Source organism: Pleurodeles waltl, chromosome 12, assembly GCF_031143425.1.
Source record: "Pleurodeles waltl isolate 20211129_DDA chromosome 12, aPleWal1.hap1.20221129, whole genome shotgun sequence".
NCBI classification, from domain to species: Eukaryota; Metazoa; Chordata; class Amphibia; order Caudata; family Salamandridae; genus Pleurodeles; species Pleurodeles waltl.
This window is the reverse complement of record NC_090451.1, coordinates 682,166,240-682,187,689: the sequence shown is the minus strand read 5'-3', so window position 1 is coordinate 682,187,689 and position 21,450 is coordinate 682,166,240. Positions and strand designations below refer to the sequence as shown.

At 47.4% G+C, this 21,450-nt stretch overlaps 1 protein-coding gene across 1 annotated transcript in view; it reads right to left on the bottom strand.

Moving 5' to 3' along the window:
• LOC138268724 (caldesmon-like) overlaps positions 1-19,555 on the bottom strand; it is a 29,080-nt gene extending 9,525 nt beyond the window's left edge. The window contains exons 1-4 of the mRNA XM_069218670.1: positions 19,120-19,555; positions 18,252-18,451; positions 9,508-9,753; positions 2,750-2,877 (exon numbers count right to left, since the gene is read on the bottom strand). Of these exons, the coding sequence (XP_069074771.1) occupies positions 2,750-2,877; positions 9,508-9,753; positions 18,252-18,451; positions 19,120-19,132 (587 nt within the window). The 5' untranslated portion in view covers positions 19,133-19,555. The remainder of the gene's footprint in view (positions 1-2,749; positions 2,878-9,507; positions 9,754-18,251; positions 18,452-19,119) is intronic.
• Between the last annotated feature and the right edge of the window lie 1,895 nt (positions 19,556-21,450).

Genomic DNA, 21,450 nt, shown 5'->3' with positions numbered 1-21,450 from the left:
ACGTAAATGAACTGTGTAGATATTTCAGAATATATCAGAATTAGGAAAGCACAAATAAAGTACATTTTTGTAATTCTGAAGTGTGCTGGAAATAAATATTTTTATACGATCAAAACAAATCGATACACCAGGTGATGTCATTTCCACACATTATCGCTTGTGCGCTGTCTAGTTCTATCAGTAAAATGTAATTCTTTCAATGTAATAAAAAATGTGCTATCTGTAAAGGCAGTGCGCTAGCACACCATGCATACTCCACACGACATTGCTCCGCTCCACTACTCCACTCTTCGTCGCTGCATGCCTCTCCACTGTGTGACAGTTTATGCCACTACACTGTACGGCACTCTGTGCCACTCTCTGCAATACTAATCTACTCTATGCCACTACACTCTACTCCACTCCTCTCCACTCTATCATACTCCACTCTACAACACTCAACTCTATGACAGTGCACTCTGCAACACACCACTCTATGCCACTCCACTCTACGACAATCTACTCCACTCTACTCTACGACACTCTACTCGACTCTATGCAACTTCTGCTATGCCACTCTACGCCACTTTACTCGACTTCACTCCATTCTACTCATTATACTCTACTCCACTCTACTCCACTCTATGGCACTTCACTCTACAACAATCTACTCCACTCTACTCTACGACACTCTACTCCACTCTATGCAACTTCTGCTATGCCACTCTACGCAACTTTACTCCACTTCACTCCACTCTACTTATTATACTCTACAACGCTCTACTCCACTCTATGGCACTTCACTCTATGCCACTCCACTTTATGATCCTGTACTCCAATCTGAAGCCCTACACTCCATGCCCCTATACTCTACTCCTCCCATAACATTCCAAGACAATGTACTGCACTCTATGCCACTGCACTCTCGGAAACCCTGCTCCTATCTATGCTGCTCCCCTCTACAATCCACTACACTTTACGCCACTCTATGCACCTCCATTCTATGACACTCTACTCCCTCCATGACACTGTATTCTACTCTATGCTACTCAATTCTACACCTCTCTACTCTACTCCACTCTATGCAACCCTACTCTATTCCACGGTATACAACTCCTTCTGTGCCACTTCACTCTACTCCACTCCACTCTAGTCTACGACACTCTATGCCACTCCAGCCTACAACACTCTACTCCACTCCACTCTAGAACATTAACTTCACTCCACACCCCTCCACTCTCCGCACTTCCACTCTACAATACTTTACTCCCTCAATGACACTCCCCAACACTCTGCGCTACTCCACTATATGCTACTCCACAACACTCTATGCCATTCCACAACACTCCACTCTACGTCACTCCACTCTATGACACACAAATCCATGCCACTCTTCTCTACACCACTAACTCTTAACCGTGCTGAACAGCAGCCACGCTGGTGTATAACATGGCTAAAACACATCAGCAAAGCCAATAGCTCTTGCATAGGCAAGACCTATTGGCTTTGCCAAAGCTTGTTAGTTAGTGTAGCTGTCTAGTTACAAAATAATTATTGGGATCATGTTGATAGCAACTCCACCCATTGGAACTAGACTTTATAAAGGAACTGCGAGAGATGAAGACTCACTAATGTAATGTTACCACACCTCAGACTTTGTGGATGCCTTGAGCAAGTCTTCTTTCCCCTGCCTTTCCCTCAAACCCCCTTGAAATGCCTGGACAGAAAAAAACAAAACAAGCATTGGCAAAACCAATAGGTCTCGCTTTTGGGACCTATTAGTTTTCTCATTCGTTCTAGCCATGGTGCTGCACAGCATCCAGGGTGCTTTGCAGCATGGCTTAAAAACAAAAGAAATAACTCTCACACCCACAAAATGATGCAATTACCTTTTATTTTTAATTTAGTTTGATTATCCAAGTTGGATTGGGAAAGAAAATGTAAAAAAAGCAGGGAGAGGAAGCAAAATGAAGGTAAGGTGGTAAGTAAGGAGAAGAAACAAAGAGGGCAGGCAAGGAGATGGGGGAGAAGGCAACACAGGAAGGTGAGGTGACCAGAGAAACACAGAAGGCAATAGAATGCAGAGGGCGAGAGGAGGTGGGGGCCCAAAGCAACATGCAGGTGGCAAAGCAACACAGGGGGCACAAATGGGGGGGAGCAACATAAAAGGTGTGTGGGGGGGGGAGAAGGCAGAGGGTGTGGCCAGGTCCAGGAGCAAACGAATCATAGATTGCAATGTGGATCTGGGAGAGGAGAACCACACAGGCAAAAATGCACAGTTGGGGGCAGAGAAGAAGCACAAGTCTAGAACAACTGCAACAGGTGAGCGGCACTGGAGAAACCTGACACAAAGGCGACTGGAAAAGACCTGTTGAGTGCTTAAACAACCAAAAAAACAGTAGCACTCGAAAAGTGAGCAGTTGAAGGACACAATTACTTCGACCATGACGCGAAAGCTAATGCAACACATCCTAATAAATAAGACACAAACAAATGAGAGTGACAATAAAACAATGAGTGGCTTTTAAGGCCACTATATGTAAACAAAAGGCCTCGCAAGTGACAGCGCATGCCCTGTCTAAGGTGAGATCTTAATAATACGTAATTAAAATAAATACATTAACTATGGTCTAAATTAATCTCTAAAAACATAAGATCCAAAAAATGCAGATGGGTTGTAAAAAAAAAAATAAACCCTTATAGCCCAGAGTTTCTACAGCAGAATAAGAGAATGGCCTATGACCTGTTAGAAGCCCAGAACCTGACTTACTGGCCATGTAACGTCTGGATTTCCAGCCTATGCTGATGAAGAAGCTTGGAGCGCTCTTCTGCCGCCTGTGTCCAGCACTCACCCTGGGCAGCCATTACCGCAACCTCTAGTTCCTTCTGGAACTCTACCTAGGAACAAGGCAAAAGGAAGTGACATCAGTGAAATACTGCAAGACAATTATATAGCTGATACAGGTGGGATTGTCTCTTTTAGTGCTTGGATAGTATGAATCATTATTACACAACTCAATGTGACTCATGTTATTGACCACAGCAGGATGAATGGTTGAACTGATCCCGTGGCTGCGGGTAAGAGACTGAAATACTCAGTGGGTGCTCAACCTACTGAGCTATTTTAGCGCTAGACGGAGGTGTCAGCATACAAATGGTCTGCAGTGTTGCACTCAGATGTAGACTTACATTAAGCATTGAACAATGTTTTGCTTTGTGTTCAAATGTACAATTTGTGCAAACATTGAATATATTGAATATCTGTAAAAGGATGTGCTTTTGAGGTAGGGCTGGGGCCAGAATATTGAGTTTTAAGTACTGAGCTTCAAAAATATTGTAGAAAAAATATTGATGACTAAAATATAAACCAGGTAATTGCATATAGGTAAGGATAAGTTTACTATAATTAACTCCATATATATGTACCTTGATGATATATATATGTATAGGTGAGGCTAAGAATAGCGTCTTTTTGTTGTAAGGGTGGGGCTAAACTCTTATCCACCAATAGGAAGTTGGAAAAGGGAGACCATCGAGCCACCCACCTATTGATGACCTGGGAATAGGATGGAGGTGGGTTTAGGGCTCCCATGGTCCCATTTTAAGGCTCACTCTTCAGTCTCGCAGCGGTTATGCTGGGAACCAGGTGTGAGTTCTGATGTTTTCCAGGCCTTTGTTTCAAGACTCAAGAACTGATTTCACTTAACCTGTGAGGTGTTCTATAGCCTGAGGGGGAGGAAAACCTTATCGACCCACCAGATGCTTTAGGTTACGGCAAATCCAGAATAAGCACTATAATTGAAGCTAAACCAATCTTTTTTGGAAAAGGAGGTTGCATTATGGAAGAATACAGGATTATTCTTTCGTTTATTTAGAATAATGGATTATTCTTTCTTTTGTTTCACTGGATAAGGTGTATATTTATATATTACCTACTGGTGGTCGCCAGGAGGTAGTTATAGTTAGGACCATGTTTCCTTAGAAAAAGTGTTTTTTGACTTGCCTATATCTTTGGCACCATCTGATGAATCTTCACAAATTTTATTTTTAAGTGGCCTGGGTGATTCTTGTTGCACACAGGGAGTTTTGGGGTGATCCGTCAATCAGGGGCAGAGAAAAAGGGGGCTAAAAAAACATTGCATTCCCCATGTTAATTCCCATAGGACCTGTCAATACGTCTGCAGCTCGAACTACTACTCGGAATTACACCAAATTTGGCAGAAAGCTAGCTGCCGGTACCCAGATTGTGTTTTTTGTTATTTGGTGTAAATCCATTAAGTAGTTTAGGATATATTTAAAGACAAATAAATGTGAATATCTCTGGCCAAGAATAATTCATGAAAATTTGGGATTTTTTGCAAATACACATGCAAAAATTGGCTGACCACAACTTTACTAGAAAGTTGTGACCACCTTTTTATTTCACAGGACACGTCCCAGGGGTACAAATTCAAATTGAAAGTGGCATAAGGGGTCAGGGTGAAGGTACCCTGACCCCAGGGGTGCAAAATAGGTACGTTTTAGGGACAAAATATTGGTTTAATATAATTTTGCTTCATGTTGCGCAATATTTGTGAAGATTCGCAAATTTTTGCACATTTCAGTGAATTAATCGCAAAATATTTGTAATTATGGAAAAAATTTAAAGAAAACCACAGACTTATTCATACACAAATTCATTCACTCATCCATGCACTCAGAGGCTCGGGCGCCCACTCAGACACTTAGACACCCACTCAGACCCACTCATAGACTCACACACCCACTTTCAGACCCATCAGACACTCATGCACCCACTCACACATCACTGACAAAGACAGGCCATGTGCCAACCTGGCAGCGCACAGCCAAAGGCCATGCATGGCGCGGAGTTGGGTGGTTATAAGGGCTTGGCTACAAGGCCAGTCCTTGTGCTGTGCGTGGCAGGGGTTGGAATAACATATAGTAATTAAAATTACTTTTCGTTAAAAAAACATAGAAATTTGCTAAATAAACCAAAGGTTACAGGGACGTTATAGTTAGGTTCTGAAGTTACTTGTACAAAACCATAGAAATTCAGCTTTTATAGTTAGAGTTATTTCAAGTAACCATGACTTGTGCCCTAAGGTAACTATAACTTGTGCCTTCGCCATGCATAGCTAATTACTCCATATATTATGTCATTGATGAGATTTTGCATGGCATCTTTGATATCACTGAAACTTTTGCAATAACATTATTGATAAGAAAACTGTGCATGGCAAGGGTGCGAGTTATAGTTGCCTAATGGCGCCTGTCCCAGAAAGCTCAGTTGAACCACAACTAGTAGTTCAAGAATCTTCTGCAAATGAGCACAAGCAACCTAGGCATGTTTGTCCGTATTGAACCCCACTGATGAATTGCAGTTTGAGGTCCTGTGGCACCTCACGTTGGTACCCACGTCTTGGCATGCTCATGCCACTTAAGATGACTCGCTTGGCCCAACAGGTTTTGGATGAAATTGTTTGAATCAGTCAGAAACTCTGAAGGGCAAATAATTAATTAGTTTTTAGCTTGACTTTACCATTTCAGAGCAGCCTAAAAGTCCTCTCATATTATTTGGTCAACAAAAACATTTGCTGTTTTCATTAGGTGAAATTCACAAGTCCCAATGCGTTACAGTCATGGATGTTATCCGTATGGTAAGCATTCGTTCAGTTTGGTACAATGCAGTTCCTAAGGTATATTTTGCTATTTTTGTAATCAGTTGAACCATCTTATAGGATGATGTGATGAATGGAAATACTTGTATCAATAACAACCACTCATAAATCCTGTAAATACATTCTATTTCAGTATTCTAGCTCATCAGTGCCATTCTGGTCTGGGACCAAACATTTGCAGATCAATCTCAGCCCCCCCCCCCAAAAAGGGACAGTCAAATGCAAACTGATGGCCAGGTTCCATCTGAATAGGACCATTAGCAACCCCGGACATCAGTGAAATGTAGCTTGAAACCCTCTGGAACATTAAGTATGGTGCCCACTTCTCAGCATATCTTTACCACTTAGGGTGACAACTGTGGATGTGAATGCTTTGTAAATAGAAACTGAGGCCAGGAAATGACAAAGGAGAATGTATTTCCAGCAATAGTGGATTCCAGTACAATGATCCCACAAATAGACAGTGCTGCTCCCCAGTCGGTCGTCCCTCAATAAGTTGTTTTGATAATGTTTTTGTTGTGCGCAGCCACCAAACTGGCAATTTGTAACTGGAGTATCTCCAGCCACTTCCTAGTCAGGCAGCCCAAAAAATGCTATTGAGTTATGTAATCCATCCCTATTTGGTAGACCTGTTTCTTTGGAATATAACTCACTATAATTCTAAACTCAACAGGTCATGTATTCTTAAACTGTTTAGTCTATTCCTTGGCCCTGAATTCAAATTTCAAGTAATCTAGTGAATGAAAATCTCTTTATTGAAGATATTTGACGGTTGCTACTCTTTGTCAGCATTATGTGACCAATTTCTATCTAGTAATGTGTGTAGTGTGAAAATGGCAAATATTGATAATCAGTTTCATGAGAATTGATGATTTACCAAACTTTCCTCCGAGCTAGTTTCTTCTAATCCAAGTATACCCGTGGAAGGGTCGTAATCCTGCCCTATGGCAGGTTATGCTCTCTTCTTAAAAATCTTGCTTGGAGCAAAACAGATCATACTCAAGTCTGACTAGGGCCGTAAAGTAAATCGAAGCTTCTTGTTGCAGAGATCTTGTTGCTGAAGCTTCTTGTACTTCAAACAAGGTTGCACAAATGCAGTTGTTTCTTGGGTTGGTTGCCAGCTGTCGGGAATGACCCAAACTTAATTATAGTCAGTAAGAGGCCAGTTTAGCCAAAAGTTAAATATGGCTATCAGGAATTCAGCAGGTATGAATTACCATATGGAAAAAAAATCTAAGAGTCTTGGGATTTAAACATCAGTTGTTTATAGGATCCATATTATTTACTGGTTTGGAGTAATAAATATAATTTGTCCTTACTTAATGCGTGTAAAAATAAATCTGAGTAGTCTCACTGGGAAAACTCTAAATTCAATCCCAATATTTAATGTCTATATCCCAGAATCTGGAGCCCTAAATAAAGCACACAAACTATTCCTGTGCACAAAGTACACAAGGGCTGCCGGTCTTAGGTCCCAAGAAGGATAAACTCAAGGCGGGAAGAGGCTCACTCTCTTTTCCTGGAATGTTTTTCTGATGAGGTACCCCTCACGCATGGAAGAGGAACCTATTTCTCACATTGCCCAACAGAGCACGAGGATAACCCTCAAAATTATAGGTTAAATGTCTTTCTAGACCATACGGGGAAACTGTTCTCCGTGTGTTTCTTTAGGCATCTCTTATCTTGGGTTGTTGATCAGGAAATTTTCCTAGAATAAGAATCGTACTTCCATCCAGAATTCTAAGGTCTTGATAATAGCACAGCTCTTTGGGTTATCCTGGACAAGTATTGGGAGGTGGAGGTCAGCCAGTTTAGGCAGCGTTTACAGATTGTTTGGGGGCCTTTACAAAATTGATGAGCTAGGATAATCACCGATGCTGCCTGACTCGCTGACAGCCTTACATGCCGATTACGGGTGTCAGATCCTCTTGAGAGCTTACGGAGGTCTTTGTAAAAGAATAGCTACTCCAAAGAGTGTTAAGCAGGGGTGTAAAGTAGCAACCCTGTTATTCTCCTTGTATGACCTCCCATCAACCTTCACCAGGAGGAGAAACATACCTCCGTTCTTAGGTAGCCGCTATATACAATCTCCGCTCCATCCAGATAACATAATTGACATCCTTTTTGACAGAAGTGATGCCCAACAGCTACCAAAGTGCAGTCAATGCCTTGAACACATAGTCTTGTGATCTATTTCTCAAAATAAATATCAGAAAATATATATAATGGTCTTTAGGAGGAACATAAGGCAAGTGGACTTCACTTGGGGGACTGGGTCTAGCAGACTGGGGAGAGTCAATAGCTACTTACATCTTGATACTGTAGTTTATCGTAATTTGACCAGTGATCACCATAGAGGACGGCAAGTGGGGTGGGCAATATTCCATCAGTGGTGGAGCTGCACAGACTTTATAGTAAAAGGGGAAAAATACATGTATCCTCCATGTTGCTGGCGTATGAAACCAGGGTTGCATCAACTTTGCTATATGGGGTGCAGTACATTCCAAAGGGCAGTTATGCACCTTTGAAACAAGCAAAGGGAACAAGTATTACAAAGCCAAGAGGTCTGGCTTGGATTTTGAGCCCAGACTAAAACTTTAGAAACATTTGCTGCAGCGAAACGATTATTTTCTGTGTACTGTGCATTTATAAGATAAAGCATTTAATGAGAGCACTTTTGGGAGTTATAATACCCCCTGTCTGCATTGAAGGGAAAGCACTCTATATGAGGCGGAATAATATACTGAACAGCCAATAAGAAGTGAACGCCGTGTACGCCCCTTGGTGGAGCTAAAGCCAACTCTAGGTTTACTTTAAAGCATTAGTAACAATAGGTATGCAGGAAGGTGTGCTCTCAAGCCAGATCTAAACATATTACATTTCCTACTCAGAATTAAAAAGAGACTCTCATTTCAAACTTTACACGTTGAGCTAAGGTTTGTTGGAATTTAATACAAAGAGTATGGTAAAAAAAACTTACTATGCCATCAAAGGTATTGTTAGGCGGAAGATGGGAACTAAGTTGGATTTATAAATTACTTTTCTCAAATAAGACCTCACATTCTCTGATCTATCCTCATAAAACAATGCATTACAAAGGAAACAAGGTATCAAGAAGGCTGTTTCACTACTGACATTTAGCATTGTTCAACAATGGCTCGACTCCGTCCCATTTGTGAGCACACAGTATTAAAAAAAAACTAAGCATTCTGTCCTACAGCTAATTGACCCCCCCTAAGATCAACCAATGACAGCTGAAGAAGGGAGTTTTATCAAGACAACTTGTGCTCTTTGTGTAATGGTGGTGTTGAGAACATAGAAGGTGAACATTTTTTGAAAGGATGTTAATTGATAGAAAGTGACCACAGCAAAATAATCCTTGAATTTTGTCCAGGTTACACTGACAGACTTTTGTACAGGTTTTTAAATGTTTTAATATTTTGTGGTCTTTTCTTAAAATACATGTTAATCCATGTGTAAAATGTCTCATGGGTCTTTCTTAAAATACATAGGTAATGAATGTGTATCTGTTGCATCGATTTTATTGTTTATTAATTTCATTGGAGGCCCTTCCCAAAACTAATAAAAGGTGTACTATATTGTGTAGGAAGGGTATTCTTGCATATGTCACAAACACTGACAATACACTGGCACAATTCCTTTCTGTTGTTTTTAGTAGACTTGGATACACCCCAAAGGGGGCAGCCCAGGCCAATTACAACAAACAATCCAGAGCGTACTGGACACCACATTTTAACGCCTTACTAAAATACGTTACTTCTTTTTTGTCCAGTGGTACCCGCTCACCTCTTGCAGCATCCCCTATAAAACCTGAGCAAGATCTCACCGCTGCTGCAGCCAGAGCCTTCTCGACATCTCGGCTGCGTTCTGTCTCCACCTCCCTGCGGATTTGTAGGCGGAGCTCAGCGCAGGCCGCCTTCACTGCATGCTGTTTCTCCACCTCAAAACCCTTCTTTTGGGCCTGCAGGGCCTCTGAGCGTTCCCGCTCTAGCTTCCTCCTGAACTGTTCCAGCCGCTCAGCCTCCAGGTGATCCCGATTCCTTGCCACCTCCTCCAGCAGCTTGGTGAAGGACTGCAAGGGAAGAAAAGGGGGAAAGCTAAGTTGAGCTTTGTCATCAGATAACGGAACTTTTGAGAAAGTTATTGAATACAGTTAAACTAAAACTGAGCATGAATCTATGGATGAAGGGGCGATGCTCCCAAATCCACACTAAGTATTCGTGCTGACGGCCACGAAGCCAAAGATGGCGCACGCTTGATCCGTCTGCTCCGGAGGGGCCTAAACTTCTCCTGTTATCCTGGGCCACCCCACGGGGCAAATTGACGGGGAGCGAGTGCGGGGACCCGTGTGGGTGACCCGAGCACCAGTGGAGCCCAGAGCGAGCCTGGCGGAGCCCGTCGGAGACGGCCGGCGAGCCCCACGGCCTGGGGCCTGTCGTCGTGTTAATGCCGGGAGCCGGACTGAGCTAGTGAGCGGGCACGAGGCTGGGCATGGGACCGCGCGCCGTTTGAGGGGGAGCCAGCAGACCGCGGCTGGGGAGACGGGGCGGCCCCCCTCCTGCCTGGGGGTTGCTGCAGGGCTGATCGTGGAAAGCCTTGTGTTCCCGAGACCGCTGAGGACGGAGTGACGGCGACCGGGGGTGCGTGCGGGCCCTCCGTCCTCATCCTCGCAAGTAAGGAGAAGCAACAAAAACGGGGGCCCGGCTGCCGGGAGCCTTGCTGTGGCGCCGACCCTGCATGCGGCACGGTGTGTCTGGCGGAAGGGGCCTCTGGTGTAGCGGACACCCACTTTGAACACCGGCACACACCTGCGGAACGGGCCGGGCCACGGGAGGGCCGCCCTGAGGGAGGAAAGTACCGGACCCTCGGCCGAGCGAGACGATCGGCGGATAGAGGGGCCCCCTGTTGGATGGTCGTGCCCGTGGTGGCCTACTGCGTGAACGGAGCGCTTGCCCCTGAGCTTGGGACTAGCATGGCGGGCCCCTGGCCACAGAGCATGAAGGATCGCCCGGCTGCATTTGGGGAGATGGGAATCCCGGGGTGACCCCGACTGGGGCATGCCAATCGAGGAACTGAGTATCGGCGGACGGCCGATGGCCCGGGGGTAAGGCACAGCGACGCGGCGCTTTGCGGCACCTCCTTAAGAGTGGATGAACTGCCTAACAGGGCTCGCCTGCCGAAACGGGATGGGAGCGGTCCGCGGTACCCCGCGCGGTGGCCCACCACGGGGGATGGTAGATAGTGGGCGCCTTGCCTGACCGGACCGGTCCGGCCCCTGAAGTGACGACTACTGTGATCGAACTGGTGTGGTGCCTCGTGTCCTGGTGCAACGCGCCCGAGTCCACGGAGATCCAGAGCGAGAAAGCACGGGTCTCTGGTGCGGATTCTGCCTGGCGGCCCATGCGGGCTTTGAACTGCGCTTGAGACGGAAGTCCTAGATGGGGGATCCCCTGAGCTAACGCACCGTGGTCAGATTCGCCACTGGGGGGGACGATCTCCTACGCAATCGATGTCCCCTAAGAACCGCCACAGGGCTAAAGTCATGGACGGCACAGCGACCCCCGGGCGCAGGAGGGGGACGTGCAGGCTCCACTGCAGGTCGATGTACAGGACACTCTGGACAAAATATTAGGTGCGATAGAAGACACTAAGTTAACACTGCAACACGACATCAATCAGGTCGTGGTCGAACTGGGCCTCTTGAGGGCTGACCACCACAAATTATCGGACAGAGTCAAAGAGACAGAAACCACACTGGCCGACATCGCACCAAAACAAAAAGACCTGCAGGCCGAAATGTCGCATCTCAGAGATAGAGTGATGCGACTAGAGCGAAGAGCTGAGGACGCAGAGGGGAGAAGCCGGCGGAATAACGTGCGAGTGGTGGGCCTCCCGGAGGGGGCAGAAGGATCAAATATGGTGGAATTCCTGGAAAAATGGTTGAGCACAGTGGTGGCACCGGGCCGGCTGACTTCATTCTACACTCTGGAAAGAGCACACCGCGTGCCTGCGAGGCCCCTGGCGCCGGGCAGGCCCCCCCGAGTGGTGATCGCAAGATTACTGCACTATAGAGACAGGGCCATCTTGCTACAAAGGGCGCGAGAAGAGGGCCCATTTAAGGTAGCAAATGGCGAAGTCACGCTGTTCCCCGACTTTACAGTAGAGGTACAGAGTAAGCGTGCCTCATACATGGCAGTCAAAAGGGCTCTAAGGGATGAAGGTATACAATATTCGTTGCTGTACCCGGCTAAGCTGAAAGTAATGCTTGACAGTAAAACAACATTTCTTCAATCCCCGGAGGAGGCATGGGAATGGCTGGAAGCTCATGGGACCCAGACAGAGCGGCTCGGGAGGGGGGGCCCGACCGGGGGTGGACCGCGCCGGCCCCCCAGGGGAAGACGGAGCCGAAGTCGCCCACGCTTGGCGCCATCCCGGAACCAAAAAGAAAGTGGCAGAAGAGCAGCACTGGAGGCAGCGGCCCGTGTGAACGGAGAGGGGACCCCCCGGGAGGACTCTGGCGGTGAATCTGACGAGACTGTGATGTCATCGGCGGGGGGCTCGAGCAGCTCGGTGCAGGCCCCGGTAGTGACCCCACAAACTGCAGATGACCTCTGAGGCCCAGAGGCTTACCGGACACCCTGGGGCGGGCGCAAATGGTGCACTAATGGCTCCTCCGTGCAGGGCCACCCCCCTACTGGAATCTCACCTGTACAGGTGGACTGGCGAGAACTGCAACTAAAAGATGAAACATGCTGCACTGTTGCATGGGTGTTTTTTCTGTTTTTGGGCAGCCTACTGTTTGAGAGGTGCCCTGGGGAGGGGGAGTTGGGATAAGCAGTTACAAGTTAGGATGGCAAGGGGTGGTGAATGGTTGCGTAACAACAGTGCTTCACTAATGACCAGGGGACAGCAGACGGTAAGAGTAGCAAAGAGTAACCAATGTAAATTTAAAAATCACCAACATGGCAGAATACAATTTCTTAACGTGGAACGTTAGAGGGATGGGGTCACCGGCCAAGCGACACAAAATACTGGCTTATTTAAAAAGGAGGAATATACAGGTAGCAATGCTACAGGAGACCCACCTGGCGGCTGGTGAACCTGAGAGATTGAGACGTAGGTGGAGGGGGCAGGTGTTCGCAACAGAGTACTCAGCGTACGCAAGGGGAGTAATGATCTGGATCCGTGCAGGGGTTCCCCTAAAGATAGAAGCTTCCAACATAGATCGTGAGGGGAGGTTCGTGATTCTGGAGGGAAGGCTATACGGCACACCGATTGTCCTATGCTGCATGTATGCCCCAAATCAAGACCAGATCCCATTTTTGACGAAATTATCGAGCCACCTCACCCGCCAGAGGAGAGGAGAGCTTTTGGTTGGAGGGGACTTCAATAGTATATTAGATGTAGACTTGGATAGATCCTCCCCCCCACTGCAGGGTGCAATGTCAAGTAAGATAGCTGGGAAACTTAGTGAATGGATGAGCTACTGGGGGCTGGTGGATATATGGCGGGAACAACACTTACACGACAGGGATTACTCATATTATTCGGGCCTTCACTGACTCCACACCAGAATCGACAGGGTGGCGTGTACGGCAGACCTTGCACGTGGGATGGTTCACTCAGAATATCTGGGCCGTACACTGTCCGACCACAGCCCTCTATTGGTAACGTGGATGGCAGCAGAGATTAGGCCCCCCATGCCGGCCTGGAGATTGTCCCCTACAGCACTTGAGGACCCAGCATATAGAGACGCCCTGAGACAGCACCTGACTGACCATATTCAATTTAACAGTGGATCCACCACCTCTAGATCTACGGAATGGGAGGCCCTCAAGGTGGTGACAAGGGGTTTTTGTCTTGGACAATCGGCCGGAGTGAGACGCACACTTGAAAGGGAGCTGACTACGCTAGAGAAGATAATACATGAGGGAGAACTTACTCAGGGGGCTGGCACACTAGTAAATGAGAAATATAATCAGGCAAAGAGGGACCATTCCCAGATCGAAGAACAACTCAGATGCCACAGCACACAAAAATACTTTGCCTCCATACAATCTGAAGAGGGTAGGTCTGGGAAAATGTTAGCCTGGTTGGTGAGGCCGGGTGGAGAGGCCGAGCCCATCACAAATGTGCTGGATAAGGAAGGGTCATGCAGAAGTAGACCAGGCCCTGTAAATGATGCATTCAAGGAATATTACACCTTTTTATATGGAAAACCGGCTGAAATCAGTACGGAGGTCTTTGATAATTACCTACAACATATACCTATAACGAGCCTGATGGCCGGAGACAGGGATAGGCTGGGGGGCCCAGTGACGGTGGCGGAGGTCAGTGAAGCTATAGCTCAATTAGCCTCAGGGATGACCCCGGGAACAGACGGCCTCCCCATGGACTTTTATAAAAAATTCGAGAAGCAACTGACCCCCCAGTTGGTAGAGATGTATACAGAATCGCTACAGAATGGGATAATGCCGTGCACCATGAGAGAGGCAATGGTAGTCCCACTCCCTAAGACAAAATCTAGGCAACCTTCGGTGACTGACTTCCGCCCCCTGTCAATGCTAAACAGTGATTTTAAAATACTAAGCAAGATCTTGGCCAACCGTTTACTCCCTCTTGTACCAACTCTGGTACATGTAGATCAGAATGGTTTCGTCCCGAATCGCAGCACCTCCTTAAACCTGTGACGTCTCTTTGCGGTCCTGAATATGCCTAGCGACACGAAACCTGCAGCAGGGGTGTTGCTCACGGTGGATTTTGAGAAGGCATTTGACTCGATCAGATGGGACTACTTGAGAGCAGTGATGCTCCGTATGGGAATGGGTGAAGATTGGGTCAAATGGGTGGACTTGTTGTACACGTCACCGCTGGCAAGAGTGAGAACAGGTAAAACAGTGTCCGGAACTTACCCAATTCACAGGGGAACCAGACAAGGTTGCCCATTGTCCCCACTGTTATTCGCCCTGGCCATAGAGCCGCTGGCGTCCCAGATGCGGCAGGAGGGCGTGGGTAGAGGAGTGGAATGGGGACACCAAGAACATATCATCTCGCTATATGCTGATGATATACTTGTCTACCTTAGGGACGGAGAGAAGGATCTCCCATGGGCGCTGGGAGTGCTGGAGAACTATGGGAACATATCTGGACTTTGCCTCAACCGTAGCAAGACATGCGTGTTCCCTATGGCTCCGGGCAGCGAAGGCCCGACAACATGCCCTGGGGATATGATTTGGGCCCCTCGAACCTTTAAGTACTTGGGCATACAGGTGTTTCACGACAGGGCAGACTTGCGCGAGGGTAACCTGGGCAGAGCTCTACGATCTCTAAAGTCCTCGGTGGGGTTCTGGCGATAGCTGAAACTGACGATAATGGCCAGAGTAGCATTGTCCAAAATGGTCATGCTGCCCCGGCTTGTATACTACTTCGCTAACCTGCCCCTTCTGATTCCAACAGTGTGGTTTCGTGAACTAAACACCCTACTCAGGGAACTTATATGGGATGATGGTCGTAGACGCACTTCGCTCCAGATACTATGCAGGCCAACTAACAAGGGGGGTCTAGGAGCACCAGATTTTGAAGCCTACTACCTGGCATCCCAGCTGCAATGGGTTGCCGGGTGGCTCACAGGTAAGGGTCACCTGGAGAGGTACACCGATCAAGTAGTGGAGGACATAAATCAGTTCATTGCTCGAATGACAAATAGGAAGCTTAATCCCCACATACACAGCCCGATGACAAAAGTGGCGTCAGCATGTTGGAAGAGGTGCGTGAAAAGGGATGGCACTGTCCCCCAGTACTCTCTGGCCCTACCCCTGGCGGTACTTACGATCGAGGCTGGTGAGAGGAACCTGGGAGGCATGAGCCTCGGAACCTGGAGGAGAGCAGGAATAGAAACGGTGGGAGACCTGTTTCAGGATGGAGTGTTGAGGTCTTTCACTAATCTTGTTGACAGTGGAGTCTCCCCGGGTCAGTTCCTTATGTATCATAAACTGATACATGTGCTGAAAACGCACTGGATCACGGTCAACGCGGAACCAGCCACCCACAGGGTGCTGCATCTCCTATTGACATCAGGAGATGAGTCCCATCTGATATCTAAATTATACCGAGTTCAAGTTGAGGATGCACTAGATTCCCTGCGGCCACTGAGAGAGAGATGGGGGAGGAAAGTCGGTAGGGAACCGTCAGATGCGGAATGGAACAGAGCTTTGGCTAACCCCCTGACCGTCGCTCGCAGCACACGACTGAGATATATACAATATAATTACCTCCACAGAACGTACCTCACCCCACATCGGCTAACAGTAATCTATGGGGGAGTTCCTAGGGTGTGCCCCAGATGTAAAAATGTAGACGCAAATTTTGACCACATGGTATGGACCTGTCCAGAGATCCAACTGGGGAGGGAAGAGGTGATGTCCGACCTATCGAGACTCCTTAATATGAACCTGACTCCGACCCCTGACAGATGTTTGATGGGCTTTGGGGATGGGTTGCCGCGGGGAAGAGTGGAGACCCGATTTCTGAGTCTGGCACTGGTATTATATAGGAGACAGATCACAAAGAACTGGAAGGCACAGTTTCGGCCCCCCCGGGTTGGGTGGAGACAAGACGTTACAACATGGGCTAGAGCCGAACTCCAGGTCCTGAAGAGCGAGGAGGGGAGGGGACTGCGTCGCCACCCTATAGCACAGAAATGGGAAGTAGCAATGACAAGCTGGGACAATATATTGAGAACAGCGGACGCAGACACATCAACAGGAGTGGAGACTGGATAAACATAGGAAGGGAGGAGATGTTGCCTCGCCCTCTAGGACATGATAAGGGAAAACACGATAAGGCCAAGATTGAACAAAAGGCGGACAACAGGGGACAGAGCCCAGGACATTGAGTAACAGACAGGTTGGACCCGGTAGACGCCCCACCTACCTGAAACCAGACAAGTCTATGAGTAATGACACCATACATACTGGAAAAGCCAAGAAATGGCATCCCCCTGCATTAGCAGCCTCCACCCCCTACATTGCCATCGTGTTTAAGTTTAAGTTGATTAATGTTTGAAACGAGTTAAAGGTGTTGTATAATAGCTAGGAAAACATGACTCTGCTACACCAGGCCAATTGGGCAACCCATACGAGAAGAAGCGCCACTGATGTTCTATTCTTGCATAAGTTTAAAGTATAAAGGTTATCGAATAATTAATGAAGTAGAACATTCAAACAATGTAGACAGTAGTGATATTAACACTGTTATGCACTAACACGAAGCAAACAAGATGGTGCTGTAAACATAATACTGTTTATTAAATAATAAAATGTTAATAAAAAAATATTTAAATTTTTTTTTTTTTTTTTAAAGTATTCGTGCTGACTGTCCTTTGTGAGTTTTTTAGATATTAATGGAGCTTCGGTTGTATGTTAGAATATTGTCAGCAAAAGTATCGTCTGACATAAATATTGTGTCCTAAATATCGTTTGCATTTTCTATAAGTAACTAATGTTGCAATATTTTTGTAAACAATATTTAGGACCCAATATTGCTGTTAGACAATATATTACGTATAATATCCTGGCACAATACTAGGCTGTATGTCACTATATCACACGCATAAATGTCGTCTGGCACAATTAAAGAATATTTTAGTTACATTACTCTGGTATCTTGCCTCCCAACCACCCGTCACATCCTAGGTCTAAGTCAAATTATGTAACCGGCAAAGCCTGATGGAACTTGTGGGAAGTTACTGACTGGAGCAGATGTTCATGTGTTGAGAGGAAGAATTGGAGGCACTGCTGAGACCCAACCTTGATTTTAACCATGCAACCTGCCTGCTGATCGTAGCATCTAAATCTATCATGATAAATGCTGTGCTTCCTAAAGGGAACCACTAAGGACCCTACAAGGATCCACTTGACCTTTTTACTCCCCTTCTCAAGGACCTTGCCTCCTCACATGTGGAAGACTTCAAGAGATGTGAATCCTGCTGACCCTCTTAAGTTAGCAGCATCCAAACCCACTTTCCCTATGTGGGTACTTCCAGTGGGGCACCTTATTCCAGGCCCTACCACATGGAGCTGAGAGCTAGTCTCAAAGAATCCCTAGAGTTGGCTCAACTGGACATTCCTCAGCGACATCTGCTGTTAAAGGACTCTCTGCTGGACCCCTTCCGTCCAAGCTTTGAAAGGAACTGCTGATCTGCCACCATTCTGACCCTTATGAGAAAGGACATTCTGTTCCAGCCGCCCATAGTCAGTATTGTCAGGCGAGCATCTCGCTCTGATGCGTGCGTGATAGAGTGGATCACTTGGTCTCAACATTCTACTAAGGATGACTTGTGAAGCCTCAATGCACTCTACTCAGGACTTGTTTGGGAGGGTTTGAGAGGACATCATCTTACAGCTCTTATGAGATTTGACATTAAGATGCTTCGATTCATCGCATATCTGACGCTCTATAGATTGCAGATTCCAGGTATGACGTATAAAGTCTGCACTCAAGCATCTTGACCCACCCTTGCGTGACATAATCAATTTCCAAGCTTGAAGAGGCTGCCTAGATGTTCCTCACCTCCTCCTGCTCCTTCAGGGCTCTCTGCTTGCCCTCCTCAGCCAAGGTTCGGTAGACAGACAGCATCCCCTCCAGCCTGTCGGTGGAGTCGTCATCACTCTCATCTGCCATGATCTCTGCCGGCGCGGGGCCAGCTGATGGGGCTGGCTCCTGCTTCCGACGTCGAATCTTCTTGCTGGTGAGGAGCTCATCTCCCAGTGCTGCTCATATGAGACACAACAAGCAGTTGAACACGGCACGGAATGCAATAAACCATGGCAGGGTGCAAGCCACCCTGCCCACTGCCCTGTCCCTAAAGGCTGAATAAAAAATAGGAGACAATAGGGTAATTATTTCAGTAGAGCTGCTCAACTTCTAGGAGCTAGTCAGTGGCAGTACTACCAAAAATCAATGTTTCTTCATCAGTGATATGTTTTATTATTTTCCCAAGGGCCGTAAATAAACAAATGCTTGTTTCAGATTAAAAAATAATAATTTGGATCACAAAAGTGTATTTTGCAATTGAAATGAATGTATTGCCTGGCAATAATGTATTTTATTGTTTTAAACTTTCAGTTAAACAAGTTGTACTGCTGAAAAATAAGAGCGAGGAAAGAAACGTGTGAGCATATATTTGTAGGGGGTTTTAATGCTTTTAAGAAGTGTTTCCTTCAGATTCTGAACATTAGCAATAAAACACTACTCAAACACAAACACTTGAGGAGCTATAATTTATTGTCCTGCTCAATTCTACAAAGCCATTTGGAGTCTTCCCCAGTTTATGGCTTCTACCATTCTACTACTGGGGGAGAATTTAAAGAACTTCTGGTGGCGGAATGTGGGGGTAATGCGATGTGGGAGGTAACATGGTACCAAACAGTAAACTCACCCAGTATGTCCATGTGGGTGACCCTCTGGGTGCAGAGCAAGGTCTTGTTGACGAGTCGCTCCAGCGCCTCAATGGACTCGCCCCTCTCTCCCGCACGGTGGCCACCACGTCTTGTTGGGGAGCCCTCCCGGGAGCGCACAGGTGAGCTCAGGGTGGGTCCTGTGACGGATCCAGGATGGGTCTCACTGGTGCAGGCTGTGCTGGGTGGCTCCAGAATGGACCTGGCAGACCCAGGTGCAGCCTGACGTGTCCATGATTGGCTAAGTGGCTCCACAGTGGACCCCGTGGAGGATGCAGAACGTGCCTCATGGATCCTGAATGAGCGGAATGGATCCAGGCTGAGCAGAGCAGATCCACCCTCCTGTTCCTGGATCGAGCAATACGTTCCAGCAAGGGCCCAGTTTATCCAGTTGGGAACTGCTGAATCTTGCAAACCTCACCTGGTTCCTCTAAAGACCCAGTGGATCCAGGAGAGGCCCTTCGGTTCCTGGATCGAGATGTAAGTTCCAGGAGGGGTAACAGTAGTTCCAGGTACACAGTTCTGGATGGCAGTAACTTCAGCTGGTTCCAGTACTGGCCCGGTGGACCCGGGGTAGGCCCGGCGGTGCCCTGGATGGGCCTGGTGGCTGCCGGGTTGGTCCGGACGGTGGAAGGTGCTCTCTCACGCAGGGCACAGGGAGGACAGAAAGGCAGGCGCGGCCAGGAGCCCGGTGCACAGAGTTGCCAGGCAATGGCCGGCTGTGTTTACCACAGACTCTAACAGGCCGGGGCGAGGTATCCTGCTGCCTCCCCTTCCGGTTCCACAGCACTGAACTCTACATGGGCAAGGCGCGAGAACAGATAGAGGCGGAATATGCGCGAAACAACCCCCTGGGAGACCCCGCGCTCCTGCGTGAGGACCTCTGCTTTCACAGCACACGCTGCGAAGTGCATCGCCACTAGGCGCTAGGTCGACTCTAGCTAGGTACGTGGCTTTGCATTTCCTTTGACCTCACGATTTTGGATACATGCAAAAGCAAAGTTGCCGCGGAAAGTTTTTTTTTCTAAACATGATATTAGCTGCTGACAGCTCAATGTTATTTATTTTATCAACTTCAGAAGGATGAACAGTTGAGTCAACAAATGCCAAGATCTCAAACTGTGACATACACTCTCGTGCCATGCATCAGTGCACCAGAATCTCAACCCCCCGAGCTGGAATGGGCAGAGGGTACAAAATGATTATGTACCTTTAGAAGGGAGTGATGGCAGACGCCATGTAAAAGGCATGGTTGTAGAAGCCTTGAAGTCAGCAGTGCTGCCATTTCACTCTGCTCCACAGACTTCAGGAGAGACAGAGTGGATCATTACAGGAACGCATTACTGCTTAGATGAGGGGCACAGGGAGAGGACTCCGTAGGAAGATCAGGTCTCCATCACAGGGAACACTGCTGAGAATAAACACTTTTTCCTTTTTGTGCATCCACTGCATGCCGTGGGCTGCTCCTCTGTTGCTCCTGGGTGGACCCCATTGGACTTTCATCCTGGATCCTGCAACCATGGCAACACATAGGCCGCTCCTCTCTCATTCTAGGGTGGACCATGTAGGCTAGTTGTATAGGCAGTGCGTAGCCAGTGTGCTGCTCCTGGATACACCCTATAGGACTTTCATCCTGGATCCTGCAACCATGGCAACACATAGGCCGCTCCTCTCTCATTCTGGGATGGAGCTTATTGGACATTTACCCTAGCCGTGTGTAACCAGTGCACGCAGTGGACTTCTCCTCTGTGGCTACTCGGATGAACCCTATTGGGCAGGTATCCTGGGGGTGTGTCGGGAGGGCATGACACTCTGGCACTCCTGGGTGGACCCTCTGGGGCTTTCACACTGCCTGCTTTAGTCAGGGTAGAATTCAGGCTGCTCCCCTCTCATTCTGGGGTGGACCATGTAGGACAGTTGTGCTGACTTTGTGTGTCAAGTGCATGTCGTGGGCTGCCAAAACCCGGCGCTCCTGGATAGGTCAAGAAGATATTAATCCGGACTCCTGAACCAAGGCTCGGAGTGGGCAGCTCCTGTGTCTCTCCTATGTAGGCCCTATGGGACATTTACATGGGGCTAGCAGAGAGCTGATCTCAGATGTCGTGATGGCAACGACTCTCTCAGAGCCGCTCTGAGCATGGTAGATATGTGAGGGCGGTGGGTGGCTGGTGAGAGCACAGAGTCATTCATCTCTCCTCTGCTTCCATCAGGAGTGTGAAGACCTAAGGGAGATTGTGGAGATGTGGGGGACAGAGGCTCTTCATCCTTCTGGGTTCTGGGACACAGGGATCAGCAGCCGCTCATCTATTGCT